Here is a 15,522-nt window from a genome sequence, read left to right as displayed (position 1 = left end):
GTTTGATCTTTAGTACCACATAAAAACATAAATAAGTAAAAATAAAGTTATTAAAAAAAAAAGACTGCCAGGCACAGTGGGGCACACCTGTAATCCCAGCAGGTCGGGAGGCTGTGAGGCAGGAGGATTGTGAATTCAAAGCCAGCCTCAGCAATGGCGAGGCACCAAGCAACTCAGTGAGACCCTGTCTCTAAATAAAATACAAAATAGGGCTGGGAATGTGGCCAAAAAAAGCGGGGGTGGGGGTGTCAGCTAAGTGTTTTGTCTCTGCCACTGATGCCTGAATTATTTCTTAACTGATATATGTTAATAGTTTGTTTTTCAGGGGGATGATTGATTGATTGATTGATTACTGGGGATTGAACTCAACCGCTGAGCCACATCTCCAGCTCTTTATATATATATATTGTAAATGGACACAAGACCCCTATTTTATTTATTTATTTATTTTTATGTGGTGCTGAGAATCAACCCCAGTGTGTCACATATGCCAGGCAAGGACTCTACCACTGAGCCACAACCCCAGCCCTTTCAGCCCTTTTTAAAAAAAAAAAAAAATATTATTTTTTAGTTTTAGGTAGACCTGTATCTTTATTTTACATTTATATGGTGTTGAGGATCTAACCCAGTGCCTCATGAATGCTAGGCGAGCATTCTACCACTGAGCCACAATCCCAGCCCCCGCTCCAGCCCTTTTTAAAATTTTATTTAGAGACCAGGTCTTGCTGAGTTACTTAGGGCCTCACTAAGTTGCTAAGGCTAGCTTTGAATTCACGATTCTCTTGCCTCAGTCTTCTTAGCCACTGAGATTACAGACATGCACGACTGCACCAGGCTATCTTAACAATTTTATTTATCCAATATATAAGATTCAAAATGCATGCCAGAGTCAGCTGGTGGGTAAAATGGCAGTTATACATGATAATAAGAAAGCTATTATCATGTCAAGCTAGGTTCCTACATCACCTGAGTTACTAACTGATTATAATTTGTAAGGTTTCCCTACTAATGTACAATGGGCAAGTAATGTGAATGAGAAATAAATACTGTGACCAATACATTCAGCAAGTTGTTCACTTTGTTATTACTCTTCAGGAGAGTCTTATTTTTCACTGTCATACAAATTTCAGAATTGACTTTTCTCAGCTTCCAGGAAAAACTGATGATCAGAATACACATTAACACCACCATATTGTAAAACATATGGAAATACTGGAAAACAGTTGACATTATCTAAAAACATTAAAAACATAAATTTTATGATCCACTAATCCTGTTCCTGGGCATGTACACAAAAGATATGTGTATACATATGTATAAGAATGCTCTTTAGCAAAATTGTTCATAAAAATACAAAACTAGAAACAATTCAATTCAAATGACTACCAGCAATAAGATGGACAAACACTGATTTATTTACACAAATAATGGGTCAAATGGTGGTTAAACTAGACAAAGTTATACTGTCATGTATAACTAAATTAAATAAAAAAAGAAATACCATATAATAATGAAAACAAACTGGAACTACATACTACATGGGTAATTTTTTTAATAGTTTTATTTTGTTTATTTTTATGTGGTGTGGAGGATCAAACCCAGGTCCTCGAATGTGCTAGGCAAGCACTCCACCGCCAAACCACAATCCCAGCCCCCACATGGATGATTTTGAATATATCAACTAAAAAAGACACACACAAATTTTAAACAGAATCATTCCATTGTAACAAAATTTCAAAAACAAGGTGAGCTTTTGTTTGTTGTCTACTATGTTACCCAGGCTGGACTTGAACTCCTGGGCACCAGAAATCCTCCTGCCTCCACCTCCCAAGTAGCTGGTACTACAGGTGCGAGCCACTTCCTTTGCCTCTTTGGATGTTTTTTTCTTTTCTTTTTCTTTTTTTTGTTGTTTGTTTTGTTTTTTGTGTGTTTTCTCACTGCTAGGGATCAAACCCAGGGCCTCAGGCATGCTAGACTGGCAGTCCACCACTAAGTTACATCCCCAGTCCTAGAATTTTATTAATACTCAATCACCTCTTCTTTTGTTTCCCCCCAGTCTTGAGGGTTGAATCTAAAGCCTCACACATGCTAACAAAGCATTCTACCACTGAGCTACATTTCTCACTCTTTAATAGTCAATCACCTCCTCTGCAAATAATGACAACTTTCTTTCTTTCCAGTCTTTATATCTTTTCTTTTTAATTTTTCTTGTCTTATTACACTGACTAGAATCTAATTAATGATAAACTTATTGTTTTCATTTTGTTTTAGGGGGGGTACAAGGAATTGAGCCCAGGGGCATTCTACCACTCAGCTACATCCCATCGCCGCCACCCCCACCCCTTCTTTTTTGGTGACAGGGTCTTGCCAACCTGATTAGGGCTTTATTAAGAGTTACTGAGGGGCTGGGGTTGTGGCTCAGTGGTAGAGCATTTGCCTAGCATGTGCAAGGCCCTGGGTTCAACCCTCAGCACCACAAAAAACAAATAAATAAAATAAAGATATTGTGTCCCATTAAAAAATAAATATTAAAAAAAATGTTACTGAGGTTAACCTTGAACTTGTGATTTTTCTGCCTCAGCCTCCCAAGTCACTGGGATTATATGCCCCTGTGCCACACTTATAAAAACAGTTTTAAAGTGGGAAACAATAAGAGATATCCCTCAGGAGAATCTAAGCACTTATGATCCCTCCCAGGTTTACTCCTCCATACACTTATCATTTCTTACCTTCTCTCAAAAAGTGAAGCCCTATAGTTTGAATGAAGGACTACCAATTAAAAACTATGGTGATTCTAATAATTTAAATTTCTTAGCTACTAAAATTAAATTCAGCCAGGCATACTGGCATATATCTATAATCCCAGCAACTCAAAAGACTGAGGTAGGAGGATCATGAGTTCAAAGCTAGCCTCAGCATCTTAGTGAGGCCCTGTCTCAAAATAAAAAATAAAAAGGGCTGGGGATGTGGCTCAGTGATAAAGTGTCCCTGGATTAAATAAATGGGATGGACTCAAATTAAAAGTTTCTTCTCAGCAAAAGAAACAATCTGTGAGGTGAATAGAGAGCCTATATCTTGGGAGCAAATTTTTACCCCTCACACATCAGATAGAGCACTAATCTCTAGGGTATATAAAGTACTCAAAAAGCTAAACACCAAAAAAACAAATAACCCAATTAATAAATGGGCCAAGGACATGAACAGACACTACTCAGAAGAGGATATTCAATCAATCAACAAATATATGAAAAAATGTTCATCATCTCTAGCAATTAGAGAACTGCAAATCAAAACTAAGATACCATCTCACTCTAGTCAGAATGGCAGCTATTATGAAGACAAAAATAAGTGTTGGCGAGGATGTGGGGAAAAAGGTACACTCATACATTGCTGGTGGGACTGCAAATTGGTACAGCCAATATGGAAAGCAGTATGGAGAATCCTTGGAAAACTGGGAATGGAACCACCATTGGACCCAGCTGTCCCTCTCCTTGGTCTATACCCAAAGGACTTAAAAATAGCATATTACAGGGACACAGCCACATCAATGTTTATAGCAGCACAATTCACAATAGCTAAACTGTGGAATCATCTAGATGCCCTTCAGTAGATGAATGGATAAAAAAATGTGCATTACATACACAATGGAATTTTACTCAGCAATAAAAGAGAATAAAATCATGGCATTTGCAGGTAAATGGATGCAGTTGGAGAAGATAATGCTAAGTGAAGTTAGCCAATCCCCAAAAAAACAAATGCCGAATGTTTTCTCTGATATAAGGTGACTGACTCATAGTGGGGTAGGGAGAGGGAGCATAGGATGAATAGATAAACTCTAGGTAGGGTGGAGGCGTGGGAGGGGAAGGCAGGAGGCTTGGGGTTAGCAATGATGGTGGAATGTGATGGACATCATTTTCATGTATGAAAACATGAACTGGTGTGAACATACTTTATATACAAACAGAGATATTAAAAATTGTGTTCCATATGTGTAATAAGAATTGTGATGCATTCCGCTGTCATGTATTTAAAAAATAAAAGCAATTTTTAAAAAATCCCCAGTGCCAAAAAATTAATAAATTAAAATTTATTTAAAATAAGTAAATAATAATGAAATTAAATTGAACTCATTCGCACTTTCACATTAATCCATTTGCATTATAAGTCTGTTTATAATTTTCAAATTAAAAATTGGAAAATTAAAAGAATACAAACAATGCCATCTAAAGCATGAAATGTGTGCAAACTACAGCCCAATTATCATATATATATATATATATATATATATATATATATATATATATATATATATATCACTGGAGGGCGAACAAGTACTTTTGGGGGAAAGAAATTGGTATTTTATATACTCCCAACATAAAACAGAAGCACATAAGGAAAATAAATTAGTTGGTGTATGTGCTGCCGAAGCGGGCACTAAATAAGGAACATAAATTAGTTGGCAGCACATACACCAACTAATTTATTTTCCTTAGTAATGTACCAAGGAAAGTGAGAATTCTAACATCCCCAGGATTATAAAGACCCAAAATATAGTCTTTGATCCCCAAAGTTCATTTAACCTACCATCACAAGCAACTGTTCCTCTGAAAGGGACTGAAGAAATTTCCTCAGTTCTAGCAGATTCTCAGAGCGTATCCTGCAATGTCTGATGGTTGGTTTTCATCTCTCTGGCTTATATGATACTGATTTATATTAAACTGACAATTTGTCCCTCCACAAAACAAGTGTGGCACACAGTTTTCCACAATCCCTCCTGGACAGTTCTAACTAGTCAAAGAGGCAATGTTAGAAGATAGTGAAGTGGTGCACACCAGTAATCTCAGTGATTCCGGAGGCTGTGGCAGGAAGATTGCCAGTTTGAGCCAGCCTCAGCAACTTAGTGAGACCCTGTCTCAAAATAAAAAGTAAAAAAGGCTGGATGTATAGCTCAGTGGTAGAGCTCCCTTGGGTTAAACCCCAAGGACCACAAAAAAGGGGTGGGGGGGGGGAGGGAATGTCAATGGTCATATAAAATATATAATTCCTTCTTTCCTTTTTGTAATATGAGTTTCCAGTTTCAGGAGAATCATTCCAGGATTAACATCTACCTAGAAAGTATCTCCCTAGAATAGTTTTAATACCACAAATCAGACTTCTCTTGGTCTTGTTGACCAAGGGGATACTGAAATTATCTAAAATAAGATACTTAATATCAATCAATGTATGACTTGGAAAATCAGGTCAAATGCTCTTTTGAATGCATTTCTGTCTGAATGGACACATAGGGAATATTACAGTCAACTTTTAAAAGATTTGGTATATTAAAATTCATATTTAGCTCAGATATCATCACTATTAATATATGGTTTCCAAACACCCTGCTTTTGATATACAAAGGCAAAAAGAAAATTTTAATAAGTTAGGGTTATATTGTAACATTACTCTTTTTAAATACTTTTATTTTATTCCTTTTTATTTTTATGTGGTGCTGAGGATTAAACCAAGTGCCTCACATGTGCTAGGCAAGCGCTCTACCACTGAGCTACAACTCCACCCCATAAAATCAGTTTTATATTTAGGCTTTTCACTTATCAGGATATTGTTTCCATATCATTAAATGTTATTTAAATGCAAAAAAAAATCATATTTAGCTGGCAACAGTAACACATGCCTGTAATTCCAGCTACTTAGGAGACTGAGGCAGAAGTATCAAAAGTCTGAGGCCAGACTGCAAAACTTAGCAAGACTCTATCACAAGATAAAAAAGGGCTGGGGTGAGGCATAGTGCCACATACATGTAATTCCGGCTACTTAGGGGCTGAGGCAGGAGGGTTTTAAGTTCAAGGTCGGCCTCAGCAACATAACAAGACCTGTTCTCAAAAAATAAAATAAAATAAAAATAAAAAGGTCTGGGGATGCAACTCAGTGATACCCTGGGTTCAATTCCCAGTATTAAAATACACACATACACACACACACACACACACACACTTTTTTTAATTCTTCAATTAACCAACCTATATTCTATATTTTGCTACAAGTTACAATGGTTCCAACTAGGATAGAAAGAAAGACGTTTGTGATCCAAGTGGCAAAAAGTTCAAAAGACTCGGGCTGGGGATGTGGCTCAAGCGGTAGTGCGCTCCTCTGGCATGCGTGTGGCCCAGGTTCGATCCTCAGCACCACATACAAACAAAGATGTTGTGTCTGCCGAAAACTAAAAAATAAATATTAAAAAATTCTCTCTTTCTCTCTCTTTAAAAAAAAAAAAAAAGTTCAAAAGACTCATCTAACTATTTCTAAGGTCCTATTCATGGATTTAAAACTCCAAGCAGGGTTAGGGTTGTAGCACAGTGGTATAAGTGCTTGCCTAGCATGTGTGAGGCACTGGGTTCAATCCTCAGCATCACATGAAAATAAATAAATAAAATAAAGGTATTATGTCCATCTACAATTTTAAATAAAGGAAAATAAAACTCTAAAGTGATATGTGCTGAAAAGTTTTTTGAGTCAGTAACTGAAAAATAACCAATATAATTGGGAAATTCTATATTTTTTCTGGTCATAAGTTCTACTTAAAATATAAAAGCAATTAAATTAAATATATGAAGATCACATGAAGTATCCCTATGACAAACCAAGAATCCAGACTTCAAGAGACAAAAAAACAAAACAAAACTCTAGAAACTTAGTAACTCAATATGAAAGATTTAAATTTGTCCACACACAAATAATCTATTGTATACCTGGACCAAAAATACGTAAGCAACCTATATGCTGGTAAATATATGGTCCTTTACATATCATAGTTCTTTCTCTTTAACAATATATCTAAAATCTGAGCTGGGCATGGTGGCTCAGGCCTGTAATTAATCCCAGCAGTTTAGGAGGCTGAGGCAGTACGTTTTCAAGTTCAAAGCCAGCATCAGAAAAAAGCAAGGTGCTAAGCAACTCAGTGAGATCCTGTCTCTAAGTAAGATACAAAATAGGGCTGGGGATGTGGCTCAGCGGTAGAGTGCCCCTGAGTTCAATATCGGATATCCCCACCAAAAAAGAACAAAAACAAACAAACAAACAAAAAAATACATATATATGTATGTGTGTGTGTGTGTGTATAATCTGATATAAAAATCTCTCATTTTCCTTATCTCTAAACAAATCCCAATTTTCCTCTTTTTTCAGATATGAAAACCTTAGAGCCAGATAAAACATGAGGTGGAGAATTGATATAAAGAATCTATTAACCGGGGAAGGGGGTGGGTGGGGTTGTGGCTCAGTGGTAGAGCACTTGACTCACATGTCTGAGGCACTGGGTTCAATTCTCAGCACCACATAAAAATAAATGAATAAAATAAAGGTCCATCAACTAAAAAAAAAAAAGAATCTATTAAGGACTGGGGTTGTGACTCAGCAGTAGAGCGCTCGCCTCCTCAAACTTATGAGACCCTGGCTTCAATCCTCAGCACCACATAGAAATAAAGGTAACTAAAAAATAAATATTTTTTTTAATATTTATTTTTTAGTTTTCAGCGGACACAACATCTTTGTTTGTACGTAGTGCTGAGGATCGAACCCGGGCCGCACGCATTCCAGGCGAGTACGCTACCGCTTGAGCCACATCCCCAGCCCTAAATATTCTTTCTTAAAAAAGAATCTATTAAATGTGATAATGGTAAACATTACAAAATGGGAAAATTTTAACACACAATAGATACTTTCATTAAAAACCCTTAGTTATTTATTCTTTCAATGTGAAATTTAATATTGTTTTTTCAGGTTAATACTCAAAGGAGAAGCCCACCTGAATAGAATCCTATCATGTCAAATAGAGCTATACAAGAAAAAAGGTTCAGAAGAAAAAGACTACCAAAGTAATTAGTTTGAAGCAAACAAAACTAATCACATCAATCTTTGCTCTAAACCACAGGCAGATAATTCAATAACAAACTCTGACATTAATCAAACCCCTTCAATATGGACAATTTGACAATCTAAAGACAGTGGAAGAAACAAATCGGAAGCATTTTACCTTGAGAGCACAAAAGATGCAGGAATCTCCCATGCATTTGTGAGTTGTCAGCTGCCTAAAGCTACGACGAAAGATGTCCAGGTGCCACAAAACCTAGCAAAAAAGTGAAAACACTTCATTTCTCTATAAAGAGCCACTGTTTAATTCTAAATTCAACAGTTCAAGCATACATAAGTAATGATTGGAGAAGCAATCTTTATTCTCAAGAGAAAAGCTCATCCTAATAGATTAAAACAAACACCAAAAAAAGGTGAGGTAAATAACATGAGGATAAATGAAAGTATTTTGGAGAAAACATTAATTTGAACATGAAATAAAGGTCACACAGGAAAAAAAAAAACCATGGTCTGACATATATGAAATGTGATCCTGAAGAAGAAATTTATAGATTGAAAGTGCAGAAATAGGGCTAGGTATATAGTTCAATGGTAGAGCACTCAATTAGCATGTGTGAAGTCCTGGGTTTGATCCCCACCACGACAAAGGAAAAATAGAAAACACTGTAGAATACAGATTTTATTTTAATAGTCCACACAAGAAAAGCAAATATATTTTAAAACTTATAACAGAAGCTTGAACTGTAGTGGCTCACATCCGTAACACCAGCTACTGAGAAGACTGAGGTAGGAGGATTGTAAATTCAAAGCTGGGATGGGCAACTTAGTAAATCTCAAAATAAAATAAACAGGGCTAAAGATATAACTTAGTGAGAAAGTGCTTGCCTACCAGGTGTGAGGGACTGGGAGTGGGGTGGGGGAAGGAGAAAAAACAGAAGGAGGAGCAGCTTGGACTACAGTATGAAAAATTCACAATTTTTTAACTTCTGAGGTGTGATCTCTTGAAGTCAATAGGATAAAAACAATAGTGATATCAACAATGATAAATCATATTCATAGTATGTACTCATGATATGATGTAAAAGAATGATACTTTACTTCTATGGTCTTCCTCTTCAAAATCCATTACCCCAGTCTAATCGTGACAAAAACATCAGACAAATTCCAATACAACCTGGGCACAGTGGCACATGGTTATAATCCCAGCCAGTTGGGAGACAGAGGAAGGAGACTCATAAATTCAAGGCCATCCTTGGCAACTTAGCAAGACCTATCTCAAAATTTAAAAAAAAGCTAGGGATAGCTTGGCACCATGGTGCATACCTATAATCCCAGTGGGTCAGAAGGCTGAGACAGGAGGATCACGAGTTTAAAGCCACCCTCAGCAAAAGCGAAGTACTAAGCAACTCAGTGAGACCCTGTCTCTAAATAAAATACAAAATATGGCTGGGGATCTGGCCCAATGGTTGAGTGCCCCTGAGTTCCCTGATACCCCCACCCCCCCAAAAAAGAAAAAAACTACTATGTATTATCTGGGAGAAAAATCTAATCAACCTTATCTAACTATCTGAAATTTTAGGAAAAACACTTAAGCTCTTTCTATAGGTTTGACAACATAGAATTTTTTAATGTTTCCAAATAAAAACTTGAAAATTGAGAAAGTGTATAAAACTTTTATTATATAGATAAGCTTACAAGATTCTTGTATTATGAATGAGAAACTCAGTATTACCTGTACAAGGTCATGCAGCTAGTCTATAAAAGTGCTACAATAAGAATCCAAGTCTCCTAATTTCCTAGTCCAGGATCCTTTATAGCAAATACATTGTGCTATCTTTTCTTCTCTCATAGCAACCTATTTTCTTACTAAATCTGAGACATCATGCTAATAATTTCATACAAGTGTAATTGTCTTGGATAGCAAACTTTGTTTACTTTTACAATAACAGAGAGAAAAGAAGAGAAAGTAATTACTTGAGAATTGGACCAGAGGGGATAAACAAAATACTCTGTGGGCCTGAATAGGCAGAGGAGAAGCTTTGAGATTCTGAGACCACTAAAGTGGCATGCAAGAGAAAAAGGGAACACCTAGGGTAGATAATTACCTTAGGGAATTTACTTTCCTCTAGCTCTTTTCAAGCATATTTAACCAGACACAATGATCATGAGCCAATACAGGAAGGCTGAGAGAGAGAAGATGAAGGAGAGAACAAAGACTGAACTCCATTCTTTAGAGAACATGAATATGAGACATGAACAGGGGCTGGGGCTGCAGCTCAGTGGTAGAGTAACCTGCTTCGCACCTGTGAAGCACTCGGGTTTGAACCTCAGCACCACATAAAAATAAATAAACAAAGATATTGTGTCCATCTACAACTAAAAAAAAAAAAAATTTTTTAAATATATGAGACATGAACATTGAAAGTCTCTAACTTGTAGAAAGAACTCTGTTCTCTGTACTAGAGAAATACAACTAGGGTGATAAGACATCTTGTCTCAAAAAGGAAACAGTAGTATCCAATTTAGGATAAAAGTTAATAAGCAAGTAGAAAGATCACCTGAACTATTAACTAATACTATTTAAGTAGGTAAATAGCAGTAGTTATAGTTACTGTTGTTTCTAGTATCATTATTATTCCCATTTCTATAAATAAGTTAATTGGAATTCCAAAAATAAAAAGACCTGCCTAAGATCACACTGATAAACTTAAAAAAATGATTCACACTGTCAATTATTATATTTAAAAGAGTACCAGAAACATAACATCAGCAAACAAAAACTTAACATTCACTAAAAATTAAAAAATTACTCTTACCTGCAGGGCACTATTGAGGAAGCAGCTATTTTGCCCTGGCTCATTGCTGAGGCCTTTGCTGGGGGCTATGGAGGTTGAGCTTCGAGGTGCAAACATCCCTTGGACACTGCCACGGCCCCCTGAAAAATAATTTCTTTTCCAAGACATAACTGTTCACATTTAGCTTGAAAACACAGAGAAGGCTTTGTATCTTTTGGGCAGGTAAATTTTATCTGCTGAAATCCTCAAAAGATAGAGAATCCAGAACTTGGTGAGTTTATGTTGAAACACTTTGACTTTATAAATTTCCAAACATCAAATATGTAGTTCAAGGAATTCATGTAGCCTCTAGGTCCAGATGATGGTGCTATCCCTCACTTGCCCCACTGTCCAAAGTGTAACAAAGCACAGGATTAATGTAGAGAAGTTCTTTAGTATTGCTTCTTTCTATTTTTCTTGAACTTCCTCCAAAAAGTCCTGGTGAAATGGACGTAATCCTCAACTCCAGCAGCATCCAAAATCAGGGAAAGACATGTTCTTCAGTCTTGTTTACAATGCTTCTTATGGACTGAAGATTTTTTCCAACTGGAAGGAGAGGCAGACAGATAAGCAGGAATCCAACATAACCCTCCTTGCCCTCCACGGCCTTGTCCCATCATCCTTTACTGCAAAAACTCAATTTCTGAACAACTGACAAATATCTCACAAAGCTAAGAATTTTTGTTGTTGTTATTCTCTGTTGCTTCTTTTTAATGTGCCCTAAATTTCTTCTAGCTTCCCAACCAGATCTTCAGAATGTTTCTTTTCTTCTGGAACTAGAATAGCCAGCTGTGCCAGAGAGCTTCAACAGAAAGGGGAGAAAAAAAAAATCAAAAGCTTGCGTCACTTAATGACTTTACTGGCTTTGCACTGTTCTGCCAAGATCAACGTTGCCTCACCTCTCACTATAAACTTGAAACCTTGGCAAACAATGCCAAAAAAGAAAAAGGGAAAAAAAAAAAAACCGTACCAGCAGCAGCAAAAAAAGAGAAACACTCAAATGTTAAAAAAAAAAAAGGTATAAACAGTTTTATTTTCTTGGGAAACCTCTCTGAAATTTTCTTGAAGGAAAAGAAAGTTGATGACTTGATATGAATAAAAATTTAAAGATACAAATGTTCCAGAATCAGGCTAACAAAAATAAAACAAACAAAAAAATCATTAGGTAAGCACACTCCAAACTAGAATTACATTTCTTTTGGATGTTTGGAGTAAAGCACTTTTTAAAAAGTGTTTTCCATGTGTATGGTTTTGAAAAACTCTAAAGGTGGGAGGGATAAGTTAGCTATCTGGACTCTTGTTTTGAGTAAAGATGTCGCATCTCAGAGAAACATTCTTGGTAAGTAAACCACATTTTTTTTAACATTTATTTTTTAGTTGTAGTTGGACGCAATATCTTTATTTATTTATTTTTATGTGGTGCTAAAGATCGAACACAGGGCCTCACACATGGTAGGTGAGCGCTCTATTGCTGAGCCACAATCCCAGCTGTAAACCACATTTCTTAACACCACGTCCAACAGAACTAAATCTCCTCCCATCCTCTGTTTGATTGATTGATTTTTTTTTATTCAATGATTTCTGACAGAGGATCAGAGAGATAATTTGAGTAACAAATGATTTAATCCTTAGATTATACCAGAAGGGCTCACTGAGGCCAACTATAGTTTTCAACTAAAATGCCCATGAAGCAACAGTGAATAATATCAAAGCAAACACCTTTCCTGGAAGGAAATCATCTAATCTCTAGCTTTTAAGATTTCCTATTACCTGCATATCCACATAAGAAAAAAAATGAAAACATTAAGTGATAAATTTCTAAAGTTATTCAAATTTCTCGCTTCCTTCCCACTGTGTGCACCATTTAAAAAAAAAAAAAAAAAGCTTTTACATTTTAATCACATTCTAGGAAAGAACCTAAAATTGTCCATAGCAAGTCCAGAGGAAAAACTCACAAGAATATTAGATAGTTGCACAAAACTGTTCCTTCTCTTCTCTAAATTCCCAGACTATTTATAATCGTCACACATCACAAAGGATTTGATTATACACCATACTGTCATATTATTCGCTGTGTTTTATTACTCCATTTGTTTTATATGGTATCAGTCATATGTCTTGAATATGACTACATGAAACACAATAATAACAGTGTCAGACATATGCTAAACACTATATACTTCTTCATTTAATCTTCACAATAGCCCTATCAGGTAGATATTAATAGTTCAATTTTACAGAAGAATAAAGTGAGGCTTAAAGACATTAAATTGCCCAATTCAAAGCTAGTATGTGGCAGAGCCAGAATTGTTTTCACTATGCACTGTCAATTATGTATTTTATTATACTATTCCAAAATCTTCTATCACAGTTCTGATCATAAGGAGGCACTCATGACCAGGATCAGTTCATCAATGATTCAGATGGAAAAAAACATGAGCAGTATTTCAATTTCTAAAGAAAGTACAGTAGGGCTGGGAATGTGGCTCAAGCGGTAGCGCGCTCGCCTGGCATGCGTGCGGCCCGGGTTCGATCCTCAGCACCACATACAAACAAAGATGTTGTGTCCGCCGAAAACTAAAAAATAAATATTAAAAAATTCTCTCTCTCTCTCAAAAAAAAAAAAAAAAAAGGTACAGTAGTCCCATTACAAGTGATTAAAGCTAAAAGTAAGACTGGAGATGTAACTCAATGTTAGAGCACTTGTCTACCATGTGCCTACTGATTTATGTGACACGGAGAAAGAAGCCACATCTCCCACACAGATTATAAGACCCTCACATCTCTACACACACCCTTATACACACCCCACTCAAGGCCACTAAGGAACTTTAAACAAGCTGTACAGCATTCCTTCAGCTCAACTGCTGCAAAGGAATGACAAGTACCAAGCCTCTACTTTGCTTAGAGCCAAAAGAACTTGGCAGGCAGATGGGGTTTCCAGTATCCACATTAAGAGCTTACTGAAACTCAGCCCGCCCTATGACACACACCTGAGTACTGGGAGCAAAGGGGAAAAGACAGTAGCAGAAAAAGGATTCTTAGGTTCTGAATGGTAGCATTATGTAGGGTAAGGTAATAAGTTCTCACACTTGCTCTAGGTGTGTCAGAAACTAGCGGTGAGAGCCAAAAAGAAAACAGGCAGGAGAGTCAGTAAAAATGGTCTAGATAAATACCGATGACAAAAACATTTCACTTGAAATGAAATGTTCAGCTCTAGGTCCAGCACCAAATAGCATAATTGTTCTCCAGTGCCATCTACTGAAGATATATGAGCAAGTAAGTTACAGTTCAATCTATATAGCTCTAAAAATCTGCTCTTAAAAGGAATTTTTCAGGCAAAACTGAAGTATTCCAGGATAAAAAAGCATGTCTGCAACTCACTTTCAAATGATTCAGAAAGGAAGGAAATACTTTTACACATACACACAGAGAGATTTCTATACAAAAAAAGAAAAAGACAAGAACAAAAAAGTATGAGGGTAAAATAAAATGGAATGAAGCTTGAATACTATTTCCATGAAAAGTAGAGCTCAGAGCCAAGCGTGGTACACCTAGGATTCCCAGCTAATTGGGAGGCTGAGGCAGGAGGATCCCCAAGAGCACAAGGCCAGCTTGGGCAGCATAGCAAGACTTCATCTCAAAAAGAGATAGAGAGAGCTGGGGTTGTGGCTCAGTGGTAGAGTGCTTACCTAGCATGTGCAAGGCCCTGGGTTGAATCCTCAGCACCACATAAAAATAAATAAGGTATTGTGTCCAACTACAACTAAAAAATAAATATTTTAAGAAAAAGAGGTGGGGGTGCTGGAGATATAGCTCAGTTGGTAGAGAGCTTGCCTCACATGCACGAGGCCCTGGGTTCAACTCCCAGCACCACAAAAAAAAAGGGCAGGGGGGTCGGTACTTAAAGATGCACAATAAAGCCATTTAAAAAAAGAAAAAAGAGGGGCTGGGGTTGTGGCTCAGCGGTAGAATGCACATGTGAGGCACTGAGTTTGATCCTCAGCACCACATAAAAATAAATAAAATAAAGGTATTGTGTCCAACTACAACTAAAAAAATTAAAAGAAAAAAAAGAGGGAGGGAGGGAGAGAACGCTCAAAATACAGTATAAGGTCAAGTTGTTGTAAAAAGCAAATGATGAAGACTAATACAACACAAAGAAGACTTACAGCTAAACTTGAAGACAGAAGACAAGGTTCAATTTCCACATTTTTACTATGTGGTATAATCCCATACAAATTACTAAATACCCTGAACTTAGTTTTCTGGGTCTGTAAAACAGAGGCAGAATATCTATTACACATAGTGGTTGAGATCTGATGCAGAAGAATGACAGTATTGGCAAATTTGAAAACAAAGAATAAATAATGAGTTCACTGAATGAATGAGCCCCAATGACTAGAGGTAGAAAGAAAGATAAATTTTGTTTTGGGAACCTCAGAATACCAGAAAGTTGTAACCTACCAAGGATATATTTTCTTTTCTTTCTTTCTTTCATTCATTCATTCATTCATTTATTTTAGTTTTCGGCAGACACAACATATTTGTTTGTATGTGGTGCTGAGGATCGAACCCGGGCTGCACGCATGCCAGGCGACTGCGCTACCGCTTGAGCCACATCCCAGCCCCAAGGATATATTTTCTAATTGCATAAAAATAATTGCATAATTGGTCTCACAAAGTATGAATAATATGTTAACAAACTACATTCTAGGAGAAAGAACTGAATTTCACAATTATTTTTAAAATATGAAGCTTAACTTTAAAAGGCAAACAATTGAGCCTATTATAAGGAAAAGAAGTACATTTAAGAAGGCCT

General features: G+C 36.6%; 1 protein-coding gene across 13 annotated transcripts in view; it reads right to left on the bottom strand.

Annotated features, from left to right (window-relative positions):
• Usp54 (ubiquitin specific peptidase 54) overlaps positions 1-15,522 on the bottom strand; it is a 134,491-nt gene that overhangs the window by 59,623 nt on the left and 59,346 nt on the right. For 8 of the 13 annotated variants that reach the window (XM_027931199.2, XM_071611164.1, XM_034635796.2 and 5 more), the window contains exons 1-2: positions 10,683-11,702; positions 8,030-8,122 (exon numbers count right to left, since the gene is read on the bottom strand). In XM_027931199.2, coding sequence (XP_027787000.2) covers positions 8,030-8,122; positions 10,683-10,829 — 240 coding nt within the window. In that variant the 5' untranslated portion in view covers positions 10,830-11,702. Of the gene's footprint in view, positions 1-8,029; positions 8,123-10,682; positions 11,703-15,522 lie in introns of those variants that run through there. The other 5 variants (XM_071611167.1, XM_071611168.1, XM_071611169.1 and 2 more) reach the window with 2 other exon arrangements.

This window comes from Marmota flaviventris, chromosome 4 (genome assembly GCF_047511675.1).
Source record: "Marmota flaviventris isolate mMarFla1 chromosome 4, mMarFla1.hap1, whole genome shotgun sequence".
Classification (NCBI taxonomy): Eukaryota; Metazoa; Chordata; class Mammalia; order Rodentia; family Sciuridae; genus Marmota; species Marmota flaviventris.
This window is presented reverse-complemented; position numbering and strand designations above follow the sequence as displayed.